Consider the following 23,665-nt stretch of genomic DNA (forward strand, 5'->3'; position numbering starts at 1 on the left):
CGAACTTCGCCAGAATGCCCCCAGTCACTTCATCCAGATCATTCATATATAAAAGTGAACAACTGCGGACCCAACACTGAACCCTGCGGACCCCACTTGTCACTGGCTGCCATTCTGAAAAAAAACCTTTTATCCCAACTCTGTACCTCTGTCAGACAGCCAATTGTTAATCCATACCAGTAGCTCACCTCGAACACCATGGGCCCTCACTTTACTCAGCAGCTTCCCATGAGGGAGACTTCCCTCGTGAAGCAGATGAGTTTTTATATTTGATAGTGGTCACCATTAGGCTAACTTTCTAATGCCAGATTGAGTTAAGTTTCATCATGGTGGGATTTGAACCCACATGACTCGAACTTTAGTTGGGACAATCTGCATTACCAGCTCATGGACATTTCTGCGACAGCACTGCCTGATGGATGGAAAGGTAAAGCTGTAATAAAGGAACAAAGCATTCTTCCAGAGTAAGTGTTTGTGGCAGAATCATGTTTGAATGAAGCAGCATGAAAAACAAGACTCAGACCAGCACACAGTAAAACAAAGGATTGAGAGTTGATGTTCTGAAATTGCTAAACTCATTGATGAGTCCAAAAGTCTGGAAAATGCTTAATCAGAAATTGGAATATTGCTTCTTGATCTGGAATGCTAAAGCAGACAAAGGCTAGAACCATGACAAGTCAGGTCTAATACTGATATGGTCCTGGGATTGGTGCTCAGGGAGGGGGCGCGGGGTGCTCCTATTGTCTGCTGTTCTAGCTTCTATCTTGCAGACATTGAGCATCAATGTTCCACACTTCTTTGGTCCTCTCACCACACATTAAGACCACCTCTTTCCCCGCCCAGAGTCATATTCAACATGATTCATAGATTCCGTACAGCACAGATAGAGGCCATTCAGCCCATCAAGTCTGCACCAACCCTCCGAAGAGCATCCCACCCAGACCCACCTTCCGACCCCATCCCCATAACACTGCATTTCCCACGGCCAATCCACCTAACCTACACATTGTTGGATGGTGGGAGGACACTGGAGCACTCAGAGGAAACCTCTAGCACAAGGAGAATGTGCAAACGTCACACAATCCCCCGAGGGTAGGATTGAACCTGGGTCCCTGATGCTGTGAGGCAGCAGTGCTAACCACTGAGCCACTGTGCCACCCACTCAGTTCCTTTTTCACTTGTAGGATGTGAATGTCACTAGCTGGCCAGCATTCACTGCCCATCCCGAGTTGGCTTTGAACTCGATGGCTTGCTGGGCCATTTCAGAGGGCAGCTAAGCATCAACAACATTGTTGTGGGTCTCGAGTCACATATAGGCCAGACCAGGTAAGGATGGCAGTTTCCTTCCCGAAAGGACATTCATGAACCAGATGGGGTTTTTTCCAACAACAGTTTCTTCATTCCAAAACTGTTTTTATTGAATTCAAATTCCACCGTCAGCTGTCACAGGATTCGAACCTGGGTCCCCAGAACACTCGTTGAGTTTCTGGATTAATAATCTCACGGCAACACCTGTCATATTTCACTTTCATTCCTCCCTTATGGTTTAGCCAATAACGACCCCTCCAGCAACTTCACAAAAAATGTTAGTCTGGTCTTTGGCACATTGCAATGTTGTGGGAACTTGCTGAGTGCACTTTGGCTGCATCACATTCTACACTACAGTGTGGTCAGAAAGTCCTTCTTTGGTTGTAAAACACTTTGAGATGTCCTTCAGTTGTGACAGGCTATAATTGTCGTCCTTTTTGTTCCTGAGACACCTGCATGCAGAAACACACAGAAGCACATGCAAGCAGACGTGCACACAAACAGAGACTGACAGAGCCGGGCAGAATGCTGAGACTCTTGCATGGTTACTGAATGAGATCACACCTACAATCTGAGCTGATTAGTATCTGCGATAAGTAGTTGATTACAGGATAGAAAGATGAGAGGTTTGTAGCCAGACTCAGACTGCCACTGATAGGAATCTCAACTTCTATCAGCAAATACTGAAGCAAAGTTACAATAGTTTAGAAATCAGCCCGGTTCTCCCTCTGCTGTGTGTGTGCGTGCCTGAGTATACATGTGTGTGTCTGCCTGAGTATACACGTGCATGTGTGTGTGTAAGTCTGAGTGTGCATGCATGAGTCTGTGTGCACGTGTGTGTGTGTGTGTGTGTGTGTGTGTGTGTGTGTGCATGTGTGTGTGTGTGTGTGTGTAAAAAATGAGGTCTGCAGATGCTGGAGATCACAGCTGCAAATGTGTTGCTGGTCAAAGCACAGCAGGCCAGGCAGCATCTCAGGAATAGAGAATTCGATGTTTCGAGCATAAGCCCTTCATCAGGAATGAGAGAGAGTAGCCAAGCCGGCTGAGATAAAAGGTAGGGAGGAGGGACTAGGGGGAGGGGCGATGGAGGTGGGATAGGTGGAAGGAGGTCAAGGTGAGGGTGATAGGCCGGAGTGGGGTGGGGGCGGAGAGGTCAGGAAGAGGATTGCAGGTTAGGAGGGCGGTGCTGAGTTGAGGGAACCGACTGAGACAAGGTGAGGGGAGGGGAAATGAGGAAACTGGAGAAATCTGAATAGAAGTCTTGAGTGGAAACATCTGAGTTTTTGTATGCATGAGTGTATCTGGGTGTGAGTGTACATGTGTGTGTATGTATGTAGTGTATGTGTGTGCAAATATGTTCATACATGTGGTGTCCAGCAATGGGTGCATGTGTGCCTATGTGTGTATACGTGTGTATATCTGTGTGCGTGCCTGTATTTATGTGTGTGTGTGTGTGTGTGTATGTGTGTGTGCCTGTGTTTGTGTGTGTGTGTATACATGTGGTGTGTGTGTGTGCGTGTGTGTGGTGTGTGCATGCATATGTCTGTGTGCCTGTGTTTGTATGTGTGTGTCTGTGTGATTATGTGTGTGTATATAGCTGTGTGTGTGCCTGTGTTTGTATGTGTGGTGTGTGTATATGTCTGTGTGCATGCCTGTGTTTGCATGTGTGTGTGTGTAGTTGTCTGTATGTATATGTCTCCGTGTGTGCCTGTGCTTGTATACGCATGTGTCTATACATCTCGGTGTGTGCCTGTGTTTGTATGTGTGTGTGTATATATGCCTGTGTGCGCTGTGTTTGCATGTGTGTGTGTATATATCTGTGTGTGTGTGTGCGCCTGTGTTTGTATGTGCATGTATATGTCTCTGTGTGTACCTGTGTTTGTATGTGTGTATGTATATATCTGTGTGTGTGCTTGTATTTGTATGTGTGTGCATATATGTCTATGTGTGTGCCTGTGTTGTGTGTTTGTCTGTGTATGTATATCTGTGTGCGCGCCTGTGTTTGTACGTGCATGTGTAGTTGTCTGCATGTGTGCCTGTGTTTGTATGTGTGTGTATGTCTGTGTGTGCCTGTGCTTGCATGTGTATGTGTATGTATGTCAGTGAGTGTGCCTGTGTTGTGTGTTTGTGTGTGCCTGTGTATGTATGTGTATGTGTAGTTGTCTGCATGTGTGCCTGTGTTTGTATGTGTGTGTATGTCTGTGTGTGTGCCTGTGTTTGTATGTGTGTGTATGTCTGTGTGTGTGCCTGTGTTTGTTTTTCTGATGTTTTCCTACACTCTCACAGTCTGTAAAAGTGTGTCTCTCTCAGTTCTCCACCCTCTCTTCTCCTACTGCCCCTCCATTGCTTTCTCTCTCTCAACCCTTCTTTGCGCTCTCTCGCTTCCTCTCCCTCTCTTCCCTCCTCTGCTGTGGTCTCCCTCTCTGGTTATCACTGTCTCTCCCTTTCCCCGATCAGCCTTTCTTTCTAGCTGTCCTTTCAGTCCCTGTCTTGCTCTCTCACCCCCATGCTCTCATGTTTTTCTGCAGCTTCCTCTCAGTTTGTCTCTCTCTTTCTGACCTATTAGCCTCTCTTTTCTCAGTATTCCTTATTCTTTCAGCCTTTCTATCTGTTCCTTGCTCTCTTTGTGACTTCCTCACTCAGCACTCCCAGTTCCTTCTCACTCACTCCCTCGCCCCCTTGCTCGGAGTCACATCTATCACTTTCTGCCTCTCTCTTTATTGCTTTGTGCTCCCACGTTCCCTCTCTCAGTCTGGTGGCTTGAGGAGACTGTTGTACCGTACTCACCGTGCACCGTCAGTGTGACCGAAGTCTCAGTTTTCCCCACCATGTTCTCGGCCACACATGTGTAGGTGCCCACGTCAGCTGCTGTGACATGTCGAATGACCAACGTATTGCCTCTTTGGATCTCGGACCTGTGGGGCAGATGAGAGACAGATCAGAGAGGCTGGAGAAAATCAACAGAGATGATGAAGTACAATACATTCCTATAGCACCTCTCATTGCCAAGGGACACGTTGGTATTGCATTTTAGTAAAATAAACAAGGGAAGGACTCTTACAATTAATAGTAGGGCCCAGGGTAGTGTGGTAAAACAGAGAGACTTAGGGGTTCAGGTACATAATTCTTTGAAAGTTGTGTCACAGACAGACAGGATGGTTAAGAAGGCATTTAGCATGCTTGCCTTCATTGCTCAGACCAATGAGTAGAGGAGTGGGACATCATATTGAGGTTGTACAGGACGTTGGTGAGGCCACTTTTGGAATACTGTGGGCAGCTCCAGTCGCACTGCTATAGCACGAATATTATTAAGCATGAGTGGGTTCAGAAAAGAGTTACCAGAATGTTGCTAGGAATCATAGGGAGAGGCTGGGACTTTTTTCACTGGAGCGTAGGAGGTTGAGGGGTGACCTGAAGAGTTTTATGAAATCACAAGAGGCATTGATAGGGCGAATGACAAGAATCTTTTCCTTATGGTGGGGGCGTTTAAAACTAGGGGGCACATTTTTAAGGTGAGAGCAGCAAGATTTGAAAAGGACATGGAGGGAAACATTTTTACACAGAGGGTGGTGTGTTTTTGGAATGAGCTGCCAGAGGAAGTGGTAGATGCAGGTACAGCTCCATTTAAAAGGCATTTAGAGGGGCAGATGAACAGGAAGGTTTTGGAGGGTTATGGGCCAGGGGCAGGCAGGTGGGACTAGTTTAGTTTGAGAACATGATTGGCGTGGACTGGTTGGACCGAAGGGTCTGTTTCCATGCTGTTTGACTCGATGATACCCTATTTGGCAGGCGGAAGAATTGGATGGAGAATGTGTTGGGGGAGAAGATGGGATGGATAGGGTGAAGAGTTCATCACTGCTCTCCAGGAACATGCCAGAACTAAAATACTGTTTGGAGAAGTTTTCCCACTCCTGTAGTACATTTGCATTCCTTTTAAACAAAGAGATAACTTGCAGTTCTCCAAGTCTGAGGTGAAGACAGACTGCAATGGACAATATGTAGCCCAGTTCCACTCTCATTCTCTCAGAGAGAGGGGGGCTCATGAGGGATCACAGAATCAAAGGATTATTACAGTACACAGGAAGGCTAATCATTGCATTGTGTCTGCACAGGTACAAATCTCCTGACTTTCCCATCTCGCTACACCCTAGTCCAATCCAAATAACTATCCTTCGTCCCTCTTGAATGCCTCATTTGAAGAAGCCTTCACCACATTTCCAGGCAGTGCACTTCAGACACTAACTGCTTGCTGAGCATCACCCATGCTTCATTTTCACAAAACTTTTCATCTATGTCCCTCTCACTCTTGTTCCTTTCATAAACAGGAAGAGCTTCTGGCCAACCACTCGGGAGTTTGAAAACCTCTATCAAATGTCCTCTCAGCCATCTCACCTCCAAGGAGAACAGTCCCAACTTTCTCAATCTATCCTGGTCCGAAAACCGAAACCAATTTAAACACAGACACGCTAATTATTACCTCCTCCTTATAGGTTTATACACTCCATGCTAGGAGATTTCTGCACTGTCAGAGGGTCAGTACTGAGGGAGTGCTGTATATCAGAGGGTCAGTACTGAGGAGGTGCTGCACTGTCAGAGGGTCAGTATTGAGGGAGTGCTGCACTGTCAGAGGGTCACTACTGAGGGAGTGTTGCACTGTCAGAGGGTCAGTACTGAGGGAGTGCTGCACTATCAAAGGGTCAGTACTGAGGGAGTGCTGCACTGTCAGAGGGTCACTACTGAGGGAGTACTGCACTGTCACAGGGTCAGTACTGAGGGAGTGCTGCACTGTCAGAGGGTCACTACTGAGGGAGTGCTGCACTGTCAGAGGGTCAATACTGAGGGAGTGCTGCACTGTCAGAGGGTCAATACTGAGTGAGTGCTGCACTGTCAGAGGGTCACTACTGAGGGAGTACTGCACTGTCACAGGGTCAGTACAGAGGGAGTGCTGCACTGTCAGAGGGTCACTACTGAGGGAGTGCTGCACTGTCAGAGGGTCAGTACTGAGGGAGTGCTGCACTATCAGAGGGTCAGTACTGAGGGAGTGCTGTACTGTCAGAGGGTCAGTGCTGAGGGAGTGCTGTACTGTCAGAGGAACAATGCTAAGGGAGTACCGCACTGTCAGAGATTCAGTACTAAGGGAGGGCCATGCTGTCAGAGGTCAGTACTGAAGGAGTGCCAGAGGGTCAGTACTGAGGGACTGCCACACTGTCAGAGAGTCAGTACTCAGGGAATGCTCAAGTTTCAGACGTTCAGTGCTGAGGGAGTGCTGCACTGTCAGAGGGTCAATACTGAGGGAGTGCTGCACTGTCAGAGGGTCAGTACTGAGGGAATGATGCACTGCTGCACTGTCAGAGGGTCAGTACTGAGGGTGTGATGCACTGTTGGAGGGTCAGCACTGAGGGAGTGCTGCACTGTCAGAGGGTCAGTACTGAGGGTGTGATGCACTATCAGAGGATGTAGTTTTGAAGACGGGAGATTGAATAGTGTCAATGTTTGCTGTCTGAGTTAAATCAAAGAGTGTGGTGTATTCACTTGGTTTACCCTCAGCAGTCAGTCTGGTCATTATGACATTGTTGTTTATGGGAGCTTGCTGTACTGTGCTTTCTGCATTCTGACAATGATAGAATTCACACAGTACTTCATTGGCATTGAAGGACTTAGGGATATGGTGAGGTTGAGATGGGCGTTATAGCAATGAAAGTTTGAATTCCTTCTGTGGTTCTCCTTGCCGAGAGCAGTGAGAGCAGTGCACTGCCTCCCGGTGTTATCGATAGCCATGGTAGTCCTGTCGGAAGCTGCTCCTGTACCTGCTTTTTGGCAACAAGCCGTCCTCCTTCCTCCAGTGTACTGTCGGAGTGGGGTCTCCCCGCGCCTCACACTTAAACTCAACCGTCTCATCCACCAGCTGGACCTGACTACTTGGCTTCTTCACAAAGGATGGGCGCTCTGGGGAGAGAACAGACACAGCATCAGAGCCGATAGAGCATTCTCCAAACTACCACAGACAACTCCAAATCAAAACTGAAGCATCCACTCAGCAGGTCACGGTGAGAACCGAGAGGCTTAATGTTTCAGTTCCTTGAAAGTGGAGTCACAGGTAGATAGGATAGTGAGGAAGGCTTTTGGTATGCTTTCCTTTGTTGGTCAGAGTATTGAGTACAGGAATTGGGAGGTCATGTTGCAGCTGTACAGGACATTGGTTAAGCCACTGTTGGAATATTGTGCGCAATTCTGCTCTCCTTCCTATTGGAAAGATGTTGTCAAACTTGAAAGGGCTCAGAAAAGATTTACAAAAATGTTGCCAGGGTTGGACAATTTGAGCGACAGTGAGAAGCTGAACAGGCTGGGGCTGTTTTCCCTGGAGCGTCGGAGACTGAAGGGTGACCTTATAGAGGTTTACAAAATTATGAGGGGCGTGGATAGGGTAAATAGACAAGTCTTTTCCCTGGGGTGGGGGAGTGCAGAACTAGAGGATATAGGTTTAGGGTGAGAGGGGAAAGATATAAAAGAGACCTAAGGGGCAACTTTTTCACACAGAGGGTGGTACGTGTATGGAATTAGCTGCCAGAGGAAATGGGGGAGGCTGGTACAATTGCAGCACTTAATAGGCATCTGGATGGGTATATGAATAGGAAGTGTTTGAAGGGATATGGGCTGTGAGCTGGCAAATGGGTTTAGGTTAATTCGGGATGTCTGGTCAGTACAGAGGAGTTGGAACGAATGGTCTGTTTCCATGGCATACATATTTATGTCTCGATGACTTCCAGAGGTGAATTCTGTAGGGATCCAATGAGGTAGACAGAGGGGAAGATGATTGTAATTATTGCAGAAACCAAACCATGGGTCATTAATTTTTTAATATATTGTGTCATGAGAATGGGGTCTGCCGTTATTCTCATTTATATTTATAGATCAAGTCTGAGGTGTACAAGATTGTGAGGGGCATGGAGAGAGTGGATAAGGAGCAGCTGTTTGCTTAGTTGAAGGGTCAATCACAAGGGGTCAAAGGTTCAAGGTGAGGGGCAGGAGAGTTGTGGGGGGGATGTGAAGGAAAGCCGTTTTACCCAGAGGGTGGTGACAGTCTGGAATGTGCAGCCTGGGAGGGTGGTAAAGACAAATGGCCTTGTATCCTTTAAAAAAATACCTGGATGAGCACTTGGCATGTCATAACATTCAAGATTATGGGCCAAGTGCTGTTAAGTGGGGTTAGATTGAAGGCTCGGTGTTTGACCTGTGTCGATGGGCTGCACTGTTTAATTGCACAATTCTATAAATTATTATCCATCCTTAATTGCCCAGAGGGCAGTTAAGAGTCAACCCCATTTCTGTGCGTCTGGAGTTACGTGTAAGTAAACCAGACAAGGTAATGATTTCCTTCCCTGAAGGACATTGATGACCCAGGTGACATTTTAAAACCATGGTTACTATTACATTTAGCTTTTTATTCCATTTTTTATCGACTTTTAATTTCACCATGGTGAAATGTTCCCAGAACATTTATCTGGAATTGTGGATGATTGGAGCGGTGGAACCCCCACCTGGAGTACCGTGAACAGACCTTGGCACCATACCCAGGAAGGAGAGATTAAGCTTGGAGGAAGAACACCTCATCTTCTGCCTTGGGAGGCTACAACCACACAGCCTCGACACTGAATTCACCAGTTCCCAAATCTCCCCAACCCTCCCCCCAACTCATCCCAGATCCAACCCTCCAAGTCAGCAGCACCCTCTCGACCTGTCTTACCTCTCCATCTTCCTTCCCATCTATAGAGTCCTAGAAAGGATCTATCTCTAACTCTCTCCTATTTCACATCTACACGTTGGTCCATGGTGACATTATCTGAAGGGACAGGGTTGGTCTGTAAACATACATTGAGGACCGACAGCTCTCACTCAGCACCCCCTCTCTCCCTCCTCCACTCTCACTGATGGAATAAACTGCTCCCCTCCAACATCCTCTGCTGGATGAGCAGGAACTTCCTTCAGTTAAATCTTGGAAAGACTGAAGCCGTCATTTTCCGTCCCGAATCCAAACTCTGCTCCCTACTGACCGACTCCATCCTTCCTGAAGAAAGTTCCAGAATCTGAAACATTAACTCTGTTTTTTCTCTCTCTCTCCTCAGACACTGTCAAACCTGCTGACTTTCTCCAGCAGTTTCAGTTTTTCCCTTTCGATTCTCAGCATGTGCAGTGTTTTGTTTTTGTTTTGCTGCATGTGACCTTATTATGAAGATCTCCATCAGATTACCCCTTAAGCTGCACCCTGCTGAAGAAAAGAACCCCAGACCTGTTCAAACTTTCTTACTGGTGACAAGCTCCTAGTTCTGGTGTCATGTTCCTCAGGCAGCACCTTCCAAACGCACGACCACTTCCATCTAGAAGGACAAGGGCAGCCAATACATGGGAACACCACCCCCTGCAAGTTCCCCTCTGAGCCCCTCGCCGTCCCTTCACTGTCACAGGGTCAAAATTCTGGAATTCCCTCCCTCAGGGCATTGTGGGTCAACCCACAGCACATGGACTACAGCGGTTCAAGAAGGCAGCTCACCCCCACCTTCTCAAGGGGGCAACTGGACGTTTATAAAATCATCAGAAGCTTGGAAAATGTGAAGAGTAAAGGTCTTTTCTCCAGGTTCGGGGCGTCCAAAACTAGACGGCATAGGTTTAAGGTGAGAGGGGAAGAATTTAAAACGGACCAAGGGGCAACTTTTTCAGGTAGAGCGTGGTGCGAGTATGTGGAAAATTCTGCCAGAGGAAGTGATAGATGCAGGTACAGTTCCAACATTAAGGAGACTTTTGGACAGGTACATGATTAGAGGGAAATGGGCCAAAAGGAGGCAAATTGGAGTGGGTTAGCTTGGGAAACCTGTCTGGCATGGACAGGTTGGACCGAAGGGTCTGTTTCCGTGCTGAATGACTCTCTGTCTCTGTAACTGCTGATGGGTCTTCCAGTGCTTTCCATGAAATGCTTTTTATGGAGCCAAAAATAATTGCTGTGAGCATTCAGCTGGCCAGGTGCTGTGTGTGCGGAGAGAATGGAAAGCAGGTTGTTAACATATCATTGTATGGAGCTAAGCTGAGAGGAAATGAGTTATCAGCAAATCTGTGATTCTGAGATGGAGACAAAGAGCAGGGCAGTATGTCCATACCTGGCTACTTTATTCTAAAGATATTGGTATCCAGGGGATAAAAAGAGTAACAGAACCCATCCTTTGAGCACAGCTCTCCTCAACACCCCTTCAAGGGACTTTGACAATCCACCCTTTCTGTACCCCCTTCTCCCACTTCCATCCCCACTGCGTCTCTTCCGAAGGGGTTGACCTCCTGACCCAGATATAAATGCCCAGGTTCGGATACCCAGACTGCAGCGTTCACACTCACCCAGAACGGTCAGCTCGGCCACCTCGCTCTCCCGCTCGCCCACCATGTTGGTGCCAACGCAGACGTACTTGCCTGCGTCGCTCTTCCGTGTGTTGGTGATCATCAGCTTCCCGCCACGGATCTGACAGGGTACAACACAGACACACAGCTCATCAGCTCAGGGACCGGCACCGCCTGGGGGCAGGGAGGAGGGTGGGGGAGTGGGCAGAGGGAGAGGGGAGGGACAGCAGGGAGGGGGAGAGGATGGGGGGAGTGGAGAAGGGGGTAGGGGGGAGAGGATGGGGGGAGAGGATGGGGGGAGCAGGGAAGGGGGAGGGAGGAGGGGGAGAGAGGAGGGGGAGAGGGTAGGGGGAGCGGGGAGGGGGAAGGGGGAGTGGACAGGGGGAGTGGGAGCAGGGAGGGGAGCGGGAAGGGGGAAAGGGAGAGGGGAGGGGGAGAGGGGGGTGTGTGGATGGGGGGAGCAGGGAAGGGGGAGGGGGAGGGAGGAAGGGGAGAGAGGAGGGGGGGAGGGTAGGGGGCGCGGGCAGGGGGAGTGGGGAGGGACAGCAGGGAGGGGGAGAGGGTGGGGGGAGTGAAGGGGGTAGGGGGGAGAGGGTAGGGGGAGCAGGGAAGGGGGAGTGTGGAAGCAGGCAAGGGGAGTGGACGGGGGAGTGGGAAGGGGGAAAGGGGAGAGGGGAGAGGGAGAGGGGAAGGGAGAGAGGGGAGGGCGAGTGGGGAAGGGGAAAGGGGAGGGGCGTGTGAGTGGGGAGGGGAGAGCAGGGGGAGAGCGGGAGGGAGGTCAGGGGGGAGCGGGGAGGGAGACAAGGGAAGGGGAGAGGGTGGGGAAGCAGGGAGGGGTGGGTAGCAGGGATGGGGAAGTGGGATGGGTGCTCTGGGTTGGGTCATGGGGGTATTTTGGAGAAACATTGTAGGACCTGGGCCCAGGGCACCATGGGAACAGTCAGGATAGGAGCAGAAGGGAGTCTGGGTAGGGATATGGACAGGGCTTTGGGTTACATGTTTGGTGGATCCTTTGAGTATTTTCAGGTAATTATGGGAGGAGACAGAGGGTTTAGGTTGGTGTTAGGGAGAGTTCAGTATGGGGCTTAAGTTGGAGATAGAGGCAGAGTTTGAATTGGCAATGGGAGTATCAGTCCTTGGGATGGTTTGGGGGATTATAGAAGGAGATGTTATTGTTGGGGACAGGTGCGGGCTGGGGAGAAACAGGGGTCATGGGTAAGGTGTTCAGTCAGGAGTAATAGGGGTGGGTAATTGGTTTGAGCATGGGCCAAGATAAGGCATTGAGGTAAGGGAAGGATGGTTGTGTTGTGGACAGGGCATTGGGTAGGGGAGGAAGCTAAGGACTCAGACAAGGGGCTCCGAAAGGGTAGGTATAGGCTGTTGAGTTTTCATCAGCTTCCTCAGCTGTCACCATCTCTCATGTCACTATTGATATGGCCCGAGAGGTAACCATCAGGAGAGGCTTGCATTTCCATAGCACCAGAAAATACAACAACAAAGATGTACTGCTGAGATTGTATACAGCTCTGGTCAGAATATTTGGAATATTGTGAGCAGTTTTGGGCCCCCCCGTATCGAAGGAAGGATGTGCTGGCCTTGGAAGGGTCTAGCGGAGATTCACAAGAATGATCCTGGTAATGAAGGGCTTGTCATGTGAGGATGGGGTGAAGACTCTGGGTCTGTACTCGATGGAGTTGAGAAGGATGAGAGGGATCTGACTGAAACTTATAGAATCCTGAGAGGCCTGGACTGAGTGGACGTGGAGAAGATGTTTCCACCAGTAGGAAAGACTAGGACCCAAGGGCACAGCCTCAGAGTGAAGGGGCGATCCTTTAAAACTTAGATGAGGAGGAATTTCTTCAGCCGGGGGGGGTGGGGAATCTGTGGAACTCATTGCCACAGAGGGCTGTGGAGACTAAAAGTCATTGAGTGTATTTAAAGACAGAGAGGTTCTTGATTAGTGAGGGGGTCAGGGATTACAGGGAGGAGGCAGGAGAATGGGGTTGAGAAACAATGATTGAAAGTACAGCAGACTCAATGGGCTGAATGGCCTAATTTGGCTCCTATGTCTTACGGCTTTATACTTTTCCTAATTTCAGTCCAAAACAGATCATGAAATGCTTACTTAAATTGTGATTGCTGTTATAATGCAAGAATTTCTTTAACCTCTCAATGTGTGCCATATGCATTGATCTATACTGACTAACAGCCCGATTACATGGGTAACCTCATCAACTGCTGAACCCTTCACTTATGCTTTTATTCCCTCCAGACGTGACCATACCAATGCATTCCTGACTGGTCATTGCACACATTTAAAATCCAGAAGTTTCTTTTTTAGGATAGAGATGAGGAGAAGTATTTTGTCTCAGAGGATTGTGTGACTGTCCCTCAGAAAGCGTTGGGTGTAGGGCCATTGAACATTTCTCAGGCTGAGCCACATAGATTGCATCTGGCAGGTGAACTGAAAGCCGTCAGTACAGATGGGAGTGCAGAATTCAGAACGATATTCTTGAGTGGTAATGCAAGCTTGAAGGGCTGAATGATGTACTTCACTTATTAATTCAGATAGCATTGTCTATAAACCCAAACTCATCCAAAACTACACTCCCTGTCCAAGTCTCGCACACCCATTACTCCCTGTTACTGTCACTTTACACCCACCACCAGTCCTGAAACATTTGACTTCTCCACCTCCTGATGCTGCCTGCCTTGCTGTGTTCTCCCAGCCTCCTGCCTGTCCCTCCTGATGCTGCCTGCCCTGTTGTGTTTTCCCAGCCTCCTGCCTGTCCCTCCTGATGCTGCCTGCCTTGCTGTGTTCTCCCAGCCTCCTGCCTGTCCCTCCTGATGCTTCCTGCCTTGCTGTGTTCTCCCAGCTTCCTGCCTGTCCCTCCTGATGCTGCCTGCCTTGCTGTGTTCTCCCAGCTTCCTGCTTGTCTACCTTGGATTCCAGCATCTGCAGTTTTTTCTGTCTGTGACCTCTGGTCCAGCAACACCTCAGTTTTCAAATTCTCATCTGTGTTTTACAAACCTCTCTCCATGGACTCAGCGTTCCCTATCTGGGCATACTCCTCGACTCCACAATCCTCAAACACCTCTGCACTCAGCTTAAATAACCTCTTGAGCATCCTTGATTTTAATCATTGGTGGTCATGCCTTCAGCTGCCTGGACTGCTAAGCTCTGGAATTCCTCCCTTAAATCTCTTTCAACAGGTGATACAAAAGTAAGTAGTTGTTGTAGGTCCCACCCCACCTCTCCTAACCTAGCTCCCTGCTGCCTGTTCGCTTGAGCTCCCAGACTGGGAAATAGTTTGTGGAATGTTGCAACGCTGTCCTGGAAGGAATGTGAATTGTTGCTGCAGTTAGTTTAGAGCTGAGACGAGGACCTAATCAGATTGTGAGACCTCCCATGAAAAGCTTTCTCTTCCTGCCCTCCCTGGTTAAAAGAAAGCAAGAATGTTGCCTCGATAATTCCCCTCCAAGCCATACATCATCCTGACTTAGAAATATATCGTTGCGCCTTCACTGACGCTGGGTCAAAATCCTGGAATTCCCTCCCTAAGGGCATTGTGGGTCAACCCACAGCAGGTGGACTGGAGCGGTTCAAGAAGGCAGTGTTGAAATCAGAGTGGTGCTGGAAAAGCACAGCAGGTCATGCAGCATCCGAGGAGCAGGAAAATCGATGTTTCGGGCAAAAGCCTCATTTCCTGATGAAGGGCTTTTGCCCAAAACGTCGATTTTCCTGCTCCTCAGATGCTGCCTGACCTGATGTGCTTTTCCAGCACCACTCTAATCTAAACTCTGGTTTCCAGCATCTGCAGTCCTCACTTTTGCCTGGTTCAAAAAGGCAACTCACCCCCACCTTCTCAAGTGGCAACTAGGGACTGGCAATAAATGCTGGGCCCAGCCAGCAATCCCGTGCATAGATTTGTTTTAAAAAGCGAAGGTGGAAATTAAACTTGGAGCGTGCATCCTCGGACTATCAGTGCTCACAAAGTAATCAGATTTCTGCATCTGTCTCCCACAGGCTCCGTACTGACCCAGCCATGTTAAACCAGTTGATAAAGAGAGTTTAATTGAATGGACACCAGTTAGAGAGAGCCTGGGCCAACTCATTGAAATGGGCACAACCTTAATTAAATAGATAAACTCACATTCCAACGGGATAGAATTCTCTGAACATAGTCATTTCTTGCCTGAATACAGTTGGCAGCTTGCTTGTATTCCCAATGAACCATTTTCAGTCATTAGGTATGAATGGATGGATGGGAATGTGACTCGGCGTTCTATTGAAATGTTTAAACGTTCTCCCATGTGCTTGTATATGATAACACTGCACAGATCTTTCAGTGTGTGGCATTGGCCCAAGTCATTAACCTTTAATCAGCTTCTTGTGGACTGATTAAAATCGGAGATGCACAAAAGGCCAAATCTGAAAGCACACAGAGATTTCAGAGGCTTGTGGAATAGAAGGGGATTTCAGTGAGAGAGAGAGAGAGAGAGAGAGGGAGAGGGGCCACAGAGGGATTTGAAACCAAGGATTAGAATTTTAAAACCAGAAATGTCGCTTGACTGGGAGCCAATGTGGTATTTCCTGTTCTGGTTGCTGTTTAAGCCACTCGAAAGGGAAGGAGTTGCATTTATATAGCACCTTTCACAGTCTCATGACATCACGAGGCATTTTTTTGCCAGTGAAGTGATTCTGAGGTGCAGCGAATGCTGTAATGTTGGCCCAACCAAAAGCAAGCTCCCCAGAAACAGCCATGTGTCAGTAACAGATCGACTTTGGCTGAGGGATAATATATAGTCACAAAGAGAGAACTCAGCAATTCTCCCTTGAAATAGCAGCTGCAGGATCGTTTCTGCTGCTTGAGATTGCACAGCCGAGGACCTGGGTTTAATGTGTCACCGAAAGTGAGACAGTGAGAAAGTGAGAATGAGAGATACAGGGAGAAGGTAGGGAAGTGGGATTGAGAGATATAGGGAGGTGGGATTGAGAGATATGGGGAGGTGGGATTGAGAGATATGGGGAGTTGGAGGGGAGGTGGGGTTGCAGGCTATGGGGAGATGGTTGGAAGGTAGGATTGAGGGATATGGAGTGAAGGTGGGGAGGTGGGATTGAGGGATATGGCGAGAAGGTGGGGAGGTGGGATTGAGGGATATGGAGAGGAGGTGAGATTAAGGAATATAGGGTGGAGTGGGTTATTCTGTGATCAATGAACAAAGAGACCTTGGAGTGCTGGCTCATAGCTCCTTGAAAGTGGAGTCGCAGGTAGATAGGATAGTGAAGAAGGCGCTTGGTATGCTTTCCTTTATTGGTCAGAGGGTGGTACGTGTATGGAATGAGCTGCCAGAGGATGTGGTGGAGGCTGGTACAATTGCAACATTTAAGAGGCATTTGGATGGGTATATGAATAGGAAGGGTTTGGAGGGATATGGGCCGGGTGCTGGCAGGTGGGACTAGATTGGGTTGGGATATCTGGTCGGCATGGACGGGTTGGACCGAAGGGTCTGTTTCCATGCTGTACATCTCTATGACTCTATGACTCTAGTGATAGTCGCAGAATAGGGAAAACAATGTTCACATTGCCCTTCTAATTGGTTATGAGATAATTATGGTGTCTTCATTTATGTTGTTTGGATTATTTCCTTTGATTTACAGAGATCTATGCAGGATACTGTTTGGTGGGTCAGTACACACTTGATGGGCTGAATGGCCTCTTTCTGAATCGTAGAGATTCGTTGATTCTCTTTATACTCAGCTATGACAATGAGGCGAGAGGCCTGTGTGGATGTTAGCTCTCACTGATACTGAGAACCTCTTCAAGCCAAATCATGTCAAGTCACGTCCCTTGATCAAGGGGGCTAACAAACCTTAGCTGAGTTTTAAGATGAGGTAACAGAAAGGTTTGATGGGGATAATGCGGTTGATGTATATTGACTTCCAAAAGGCATTTGATGAAGTGCCAGGTAAGAAATTTACATCCAAAGGACTGAAATGGACAGCGCCAGCGATGAGATGAAATTAACTGAATGACAAGAAGGGGTAGGCCATTTAGAACAGAGTTGTGGAGAAACTCCTTCACCCAGAGAGTGGTGGGTGTATGGAATGCTCTGCCCCAGAAGGCTGTGGAGTCCAAGTCTCTGGATACTTTCAAGCAGGAAATGGATAGTGGAATCAAGGGTTATGGGGATAAGGCAGGAACAGGATACTGATTGAGGATGATCAGCCATGATCATAATGAATGAAGGGCCGAATGGTCTACTCCTGCGCCTATTGTCTATTGACAGGAAACAGAGAATGGTCGCTCTTTGAATTGGAAGAGGGTGTGTGCTATTGTCCCCCAGCGACTGATGTGTGGATGAACCTGATGCCTGGCCTATAATAGTGAGCCAGATTCTGATATGCAGAGCAGAATTCTAAGACCGCAGATGGACCAGTACGCCGTGGACTGTGAGGAGAATATGCTGGGTGTGAAGAGGACACAGACAGGCAGATTGAGCAGGCAAGTGGCAGGTGAAGTTCAATTCAGAGATGTGTGAAGTTATTCATTCTGGTCAGAAGAATGAAGCCATTAGATACAGGGGCAGAAGTAGGCCATTCACTCCATCGAATCAGCCCTGCCATTCAATGAGATCATGGCTGGTCTGACCATCCTCAACTTCACTTTCCTGCCTTTTCCCTGTGACCCTTAATTCGCTTACTGATTAAAAATCTGTCTCAACTTTGAATATTATTTAATGACCCAACCCCTGTGTGGTAAAGAACTCCACAGACCCACAACCCTCTGAGAGAAAAAAAACATTCCTCCTCATCTCTGTCCTAAATGTGTGACCCTTTGTTGTGAGATGCTCTTTCTCTGGTGTCGGTGGGTCGAGGTCCTATGCATCCCTCCCTAACAGCAATGCAAGTGTCCACATAAGGGGGAATCTCAAACGCCAAATAACGGAATGGACTGGGAAGAGGCTAAATGCTGACAGAGCTGCACTCAAACTGCTGTCTCTCCAGAACAGTTGGAGATGGGTAACAGATGCTGGCCCAGCCAATGGCACCCGCTCCCCTAAAAAGGTCTCTATTTTTACTCGGCCATCTGTGAAACAAACTGCAATGATCAATTCAAAGGCAGGAAGTGTCAACCACATGATATTGCAGGGTAATAGCGTACAGGGTAATAGAGAGGCCATTGTTTCTCTCCCTGAGGGGTACTGGTCAAACACGACTCACCAGCTTTCATAGTATCTGGCCACAAAGCATGTAAATATTTGAGGTTAACAACACAGAAAGGGCCATTCAGCCCAACCGGTATGTGCTGGTCTTTATGCTTCATGCTACTTGTCAGATTACTTCACCTCACCAAAGTACAACATCCGCCCCCTCACATTCTCCTTTATGGTATATTCACATTGAACAGGAAGAAGCCCAGCTCTACTTCCTTGGACAGCGTGGTGGAGACTGGGTCATTGAGGGATGGAGGCTAATTAATGGGCTGATTGGCCTGTGTTACACAGAAACAGAGCAAATAGGAACAGGAAGAGGCCATTCAGCCCTTTCATCTCCAATTCAACACGTTCCTGTATATTCAAGACTGAGTTGGACAGATTTTTAATTCCGAGATATGTCAAGGGTTATGTAGGGGGCAGGAAGGGAAGTGGGGTGCAGACCATAATGATATCAGCCACTACTTTATAGCAGGCTCAATGGGATGAATGGCATAATCCTATCCCAATTTCTGAGGTGCTTTCATTCTTACTGGAGATGGAGAGGAAATACAGAATATTCCCAATTTTCTTTCTTTCCATTCAGATCCAGGTCCTGGAGAAGAGTCACACCCAGACTTGAATGATCAACTCTGTTTCTCTCTTTACAGATGCCACCAGACCTGCTGAGTTTGAAAAACACTCTCCATTTGTGTTTCAGGTCTGTGTAACTGCTAAATATATCCCGTCAGCTGATCTCCCTTTATGTGTAAATGAGAGCCCATCCCAGAATATCCAATAGCATCAAGAATCCGTCTGTCAAACCAACCTTCACCTAAAGCAGGTTAATCTGCTGTTGGCCCTATCTCTGCCTGTGGGATTTAGTTGGATCACATTCACTAACGTGAGAACAATCACCTCCAAACATGACAAAGAAATTCATTGTATGTCAAAGTGCTTTTGGACATTTCCAAGAGGGACGACTTAACTCTGATTGAAATTAAGTCTTCCTTTCAATTTTCTTGGGTGTTAGCTGTGCCGTAACTGAGGTAAGGTTTCTCCCAGCCCTTAAGCACCCGACAGTTCTCTCTGAATGTGGGGTAGGGGAAGGTCGGGGAACAAACAAGACTATTTACCAACATGCTCTTTCACAGTCTTTGGCACTGAATGTATGAGGATGGTCAGGACAACATTGGGCTGCCAGCAAAAAGACAACTGGTTGTGGCTTAATCTGAGGGTCACCACACCTTAGATTGAGAAGGAGAGACCTTCATGGTAACTACAGAATGGTACCCTCAAAATAACCAATTGTGTTTGTGGTTAGCACTGCTGCCACACAGCACCAGGGACCTGGGTTCGATTTCACTCTCAGGTGACTGTGTGGAGTTTGCACATTCTCCCTTGTCTGCGTGGGTTTCCTCTAGGTGCTCCAGTTTCCTCCCACAGTCCAAAGATGTGCGAGTGAGGTGGACCGACTATGGGAAATTGCCCCCAGTGTCCAGGGATGTGTAGGCAAGATGGATTGGCCATGTGTCACATGCAGGGTTACAGAGATAAGGTGGGGCAGTGGATCTGGTTGGATGCTCTTTGGAAGCTCAGTCTGGACTCGATGGGCTGAATGGCCTCTTTCTGCACTGTAGGGGTTCTATGATGAAGAGAGAGGCCCACAACCCTTTGTGGACAATGGCTCATCCCTTTAAAGACAAACAGAGAGGGATCTTCCCAGAGACAAGTTTCAAGATGCGTTCAGGAGGGGCATTGGATTTGTATTGCCATGGTGTGCAGGGAAATGGCGAGAGATTGGCACCAGGGGATAGAAGGTGCAGAGATGATGGGCTGAATGGTCTCCTATGCTATAACGATTCTGACTGTTGTGTAGTTATTTGTCTTGCTGCTTTCTGAGGGAGATTGCTGCATTTCCCTGCAATTAACCATAGTTTGAAAAGCACTTGAAGGAGCATCCCTGATATTGTGAAAGGCGCTACCTCAATGCAAGTTCTTTGATTACCATGGCTCTCTCAGCTCAGAGTGCTCAGTGCCTTTCCCACCTTGAGCTGTCATCTCCGAACCAGTGAGTCACCTTTATTTGATGGGAGCCGTTGCATTGGTGTAAAGTGCTGTGTAATCAGTGCCTGTCAACAGCAACAGCTAAAAGCTCAGGCAATCCTTTCAACTCACAAGCACCAGCACAGCTTGAAAACTTTATTAATTTGATCTTGCAGCAGGGAGGGGGAATTTGAAGTAAAATTAAACTTGCAGCATTCCTCAGACAAGTGAGTGCTGGGTTGTTAATGTTTGGGCAGGAGATGTTTTCAAGTGACAGGTAGAAACTCCTCAACCAAGCACTTGGCAGCCTGTGCTTTGTAAACAGGCAAGCGATTAGCAGGCCAGGAGGAGGGGAAGGACAAGGACAACATCAAAAGGCACAGGTGTGGACACAATGCTTTCACACAGTCTGCCTTTGTTCCTGCAGATGGACAAGCCACAGGAATGACATTACCAGCACATTAGTAAGGCGTGCACATTGAAATACCATCCAAATACACACAGACACACCCACACACACTCACTAACACACACGCACACACACTCTCTCTCACACGCACACTCACACACACATTCACTTACATACACTCACTCAGACACACACACTCACTCATACACTTGCTCACATACACTCATTCACACACACACACTCATTCACACACATACTACTCATTCACATACACGTGCACACACAGAGACACACTCGCTCATACACACACACACACACTCATTCACATACACACACACACAATCATTCACATACACACACACAACATTCATATACACTCACTTATACATTCATGCACTCACTCTCTCTTTTATACAGTCACATACACACACTCATTCACACACACACTCATTCACATACACGTGCACACACAGAGACACACTCGCTCATACACTCACGCACACACAGTCATTCACATACATACACACACACATTCATATACTCTCACACTTACACATTCATGCACTCACTCTCTCTTTTAGACAGACAGTCACATACAACACACACATACATTCCACATCGCCTCCACCCCACCCACACACTTGCACACACACAAAACAGAAAGCAAGAAGGGCCAACAATTACTGTCGTTCATGACCCTGAGACTAACAGAATCAACTGCTCTATCACCACAGCTCTATTTCTTTCTCTAACAAATGCGAATATCTAGGGCCAGGCATCACCCTTCTTGTGCTGAACTTTAAGTGATTACCCTGAGTGTAGAGGAACACTCCTGTGTAACGTGCAGCATTGTCTGTCTCTCTCCACAAGTGCATCAGTGATTTGTATTAAGACCCCACTGGGCCCCTCAGGGCTGAATAGCAAGGTGGGAGGGGGAAAGTTTAAAGGAGACGTGAGGGGCAAGTTTTTTTACACAGAGAGTAGAAGGAGTCTGGAACACTAGGGGTGGTAGAGGCAGATATGATAGGAGCATTTAAGGGACGTTTAGATAAACACATGAATATGCGAGGAATGGAGGGATATGGACCAAGGGCAGGCAGAAGGGATTAGTTTAATTTGGCGTCCTGTTTGGTACAACATCATGGGCCGAGGGGCCTGTTCCTGTGCTGTACTGTCCTATATTCGATCAAGTTTAATCATTTTAGGGCCTAAGCATCTCTTCCCAAGTCCTTCACTCACCTCACATCCCTGGCCCCATCATGACATGAGCTGCTTTCAGTAGAGCCAGCCCATTTTCACTGTCTGATGGTCCCCATTATCAGTTTCTCTTTCTCCCAGAGTCATCGTCATCCATCCCTTTGTCTTTCTCTCTTTCTGTCTCTCTCTGGGCTCCATCTCCATCTGTTGCTTACTACTACCACACCCCCCCCCCTCAAAACACCACCACCACCCCTCTGTCTTGACGAGGTACTCGTTCTGAGAAAGGGTCACTGGACTCGAAACGTTAACTCAGTTTCTCCTTCTGCAGATGCTGCCAGACCCACCGAGTTTCTCCAGTGTTTCCTGTGTTTGTTTCAGATTACCAGTGTCTGCGATAATTTGACCTTTATTTATTGATAACCCGAATCTGTCTTGTGAGGCCCAATCTCAAAGCCTGCCATTTGATGTGCATTGGTTTGTCATGGGGAACTTGTCAGTGATTCTTCACGTTTCCCATTGCTTACTCCAAAGGATTGTGGCTGGTGTATCTTACTCAGAAAGGTTAGAAAGGAACGGGGAAGAACAGAGGAAGGGTAAGGAGAAAACTCTTCCCCCTCATGGAGTTGATCAGCAGGCATAGATTTTAGGAAGGGAGTAGAACTTTTACAGGACAGGAAATGCGAGGGAAGACTTTTCAACTCAGAGGGTGTTGGGGACCTGCAACTCACTGCCTGTAAGGGTGGGAGAGGTGGAAACACTCACCACGTTGAAGAAATACTTAGATGTGTCACTTGTAATGATGAGGCACACAAGGCTATGGGTCAGAAAATGGGGCGAGAATATTTAGGTGGTGGAGGTGTTGTTAACCAGTGTGGAGGTGCTGGGCTGAAGGGGCTTTTTTTCTACATTTTAGATCTCACTGATTCTAATGTTGGTCCATATGGGGCACTGAATGGATGGTGAAGTTATTAAGTGAAGTGCAGTGAGTGGCTGAAATCTACTTGAAGACACCTTGAGATTGGGAAGGAGGGGACAGAAATGCAAGTTTGAGCAGTTAATTGGCAACTAATTTGCACTTTTTTATGGTGTTGCTTGAGAGAGTAATGCTGGCCAGAATTGTATAAAACCTCCCCAGCTTTCTTTCAACACCAGGAGGATCGCATGGAACAAAGAAGGTGGCACAGTGGTTAGCACTGCTGCCCCACAGCACCAGTGACCAGTGTTCGATTCCAGCCTCAGGCGACTGACTGTGTGGAGTTTGCACATTCTCCCCGTGTCTGCGTGGGTTTCCTCCGGGTGCTCCAGTTTCCTCCCACAGTCCAAAGATGTGCAGGTTAGGTGGGTAGACAATGCTAAATTCCCTGCAGCCTACAGGCTAGGTGGGTTAACCATGGTAAATGAGGGGTTACAGCAATGTTGGGGGGGCGAGGGGGTTCCTCTTCAGAGGATCAGTACAGATTTGATGGACTGAATGGCCTCTATCTGCACTGTTGGGAGACTATGAAAGTACTGCAGTTGCTGTAAAATTAAAACAGAAATTACTGGTGAAACTCAGCAGGTCTGGCAACATCTGTGGGAAGAGAAACTTGTGAATATATTGGGTAAAAACAATGACTGCAGATGCTGGGAACCAGAGTCTAGGCTAGAGTGCTGCTGGAAAAGCACAGTAGTTCAGGCAGCATCCGAGGAGCAGTAAAATCGATGTTTCAGGCAAAAGCCCTTCATCAGGAATAGAGGCAGAGTGCCTGCCGGGTGGAGAGGTAGACCGTGCAGGCACTCTTCCACCATTCCTGATGAAGGGCTTTTGCCCGAAATGTCGATTTTCCTGCTCCTCGGATGCTGCCTGAGCTGAAAATATTGGGGTCCAATGACCCCTTGTTAGGATTTAATAATTGAGGTCAGGAAAGCCAAAGGTTTAGGGAATAATTTTATCTTCAATTAATTCCTCTGTTCAAAATAAACACATCAAAATACAGCAACCAGGAGGGACAATAGCAGAGAGTGTGGAAGTAACATTTTTTTTTCTAAAGTGCCTTTAGCCATAATCTATCAGAACTATCAGCTTTGTCAAAACTGAGTTGACATTTCATTTTTCTGGGTGCCAAGTACAGGTTTAATGCTTGC

The 23,665-nt window shown here is 47.7% G+C and overlaps 1 protein-coding gene across 3 annotated transcripts in view; it reads right to left on the minus strand.

Moving 5' to 3' along the window:
• Positions 1-23,665, minus strand: part of robo1 (roundabout, axon guidance receptor, homolog 1 (Drosophila)) — a 364,449-nt gene that overhangs the window by 118,127 nt on the left and 222,657 nt on the right. For all 3 annotated transcript variants that reach the window (XM_060833868.1, XM_060833867.1, XM_060833869.1), the window contains 3 exons: positions 10,690-10,810; positions 7,116-7,254; positions 4,096-4,223 (listed from right to left, as the gene is read on the minus strand). In XM_060833868.1, coding sequence (XP_060689851.1) covers positions 4,096-4,223; positions 7,116-7,254; positions 10,690-10,810 — 388 coding nt within the window. The remainder of the gene's footprint in view (positions 1-4,095; positions 4,224-7,115; positions 7,255-10,689; positions 10,811-23,665) is intronic.

The sequence above is a fragment of the Hemiscyllium ocellatum genome, chromosome 12 (assembly GCF_020745735.1).
Source record: "Hemiscyllium ocellatum isolate sHemOce1 chromosome 12, sHemOce1.pat.X.cur, whole genome shotgun sequence".
NCBI lineage: Eukaryota > Metazoa > Chordata > Chondrichthyes > Orectolobiformes > Hemiscylliidae > Hemiscyllium > Hemiscyllium ocellatum.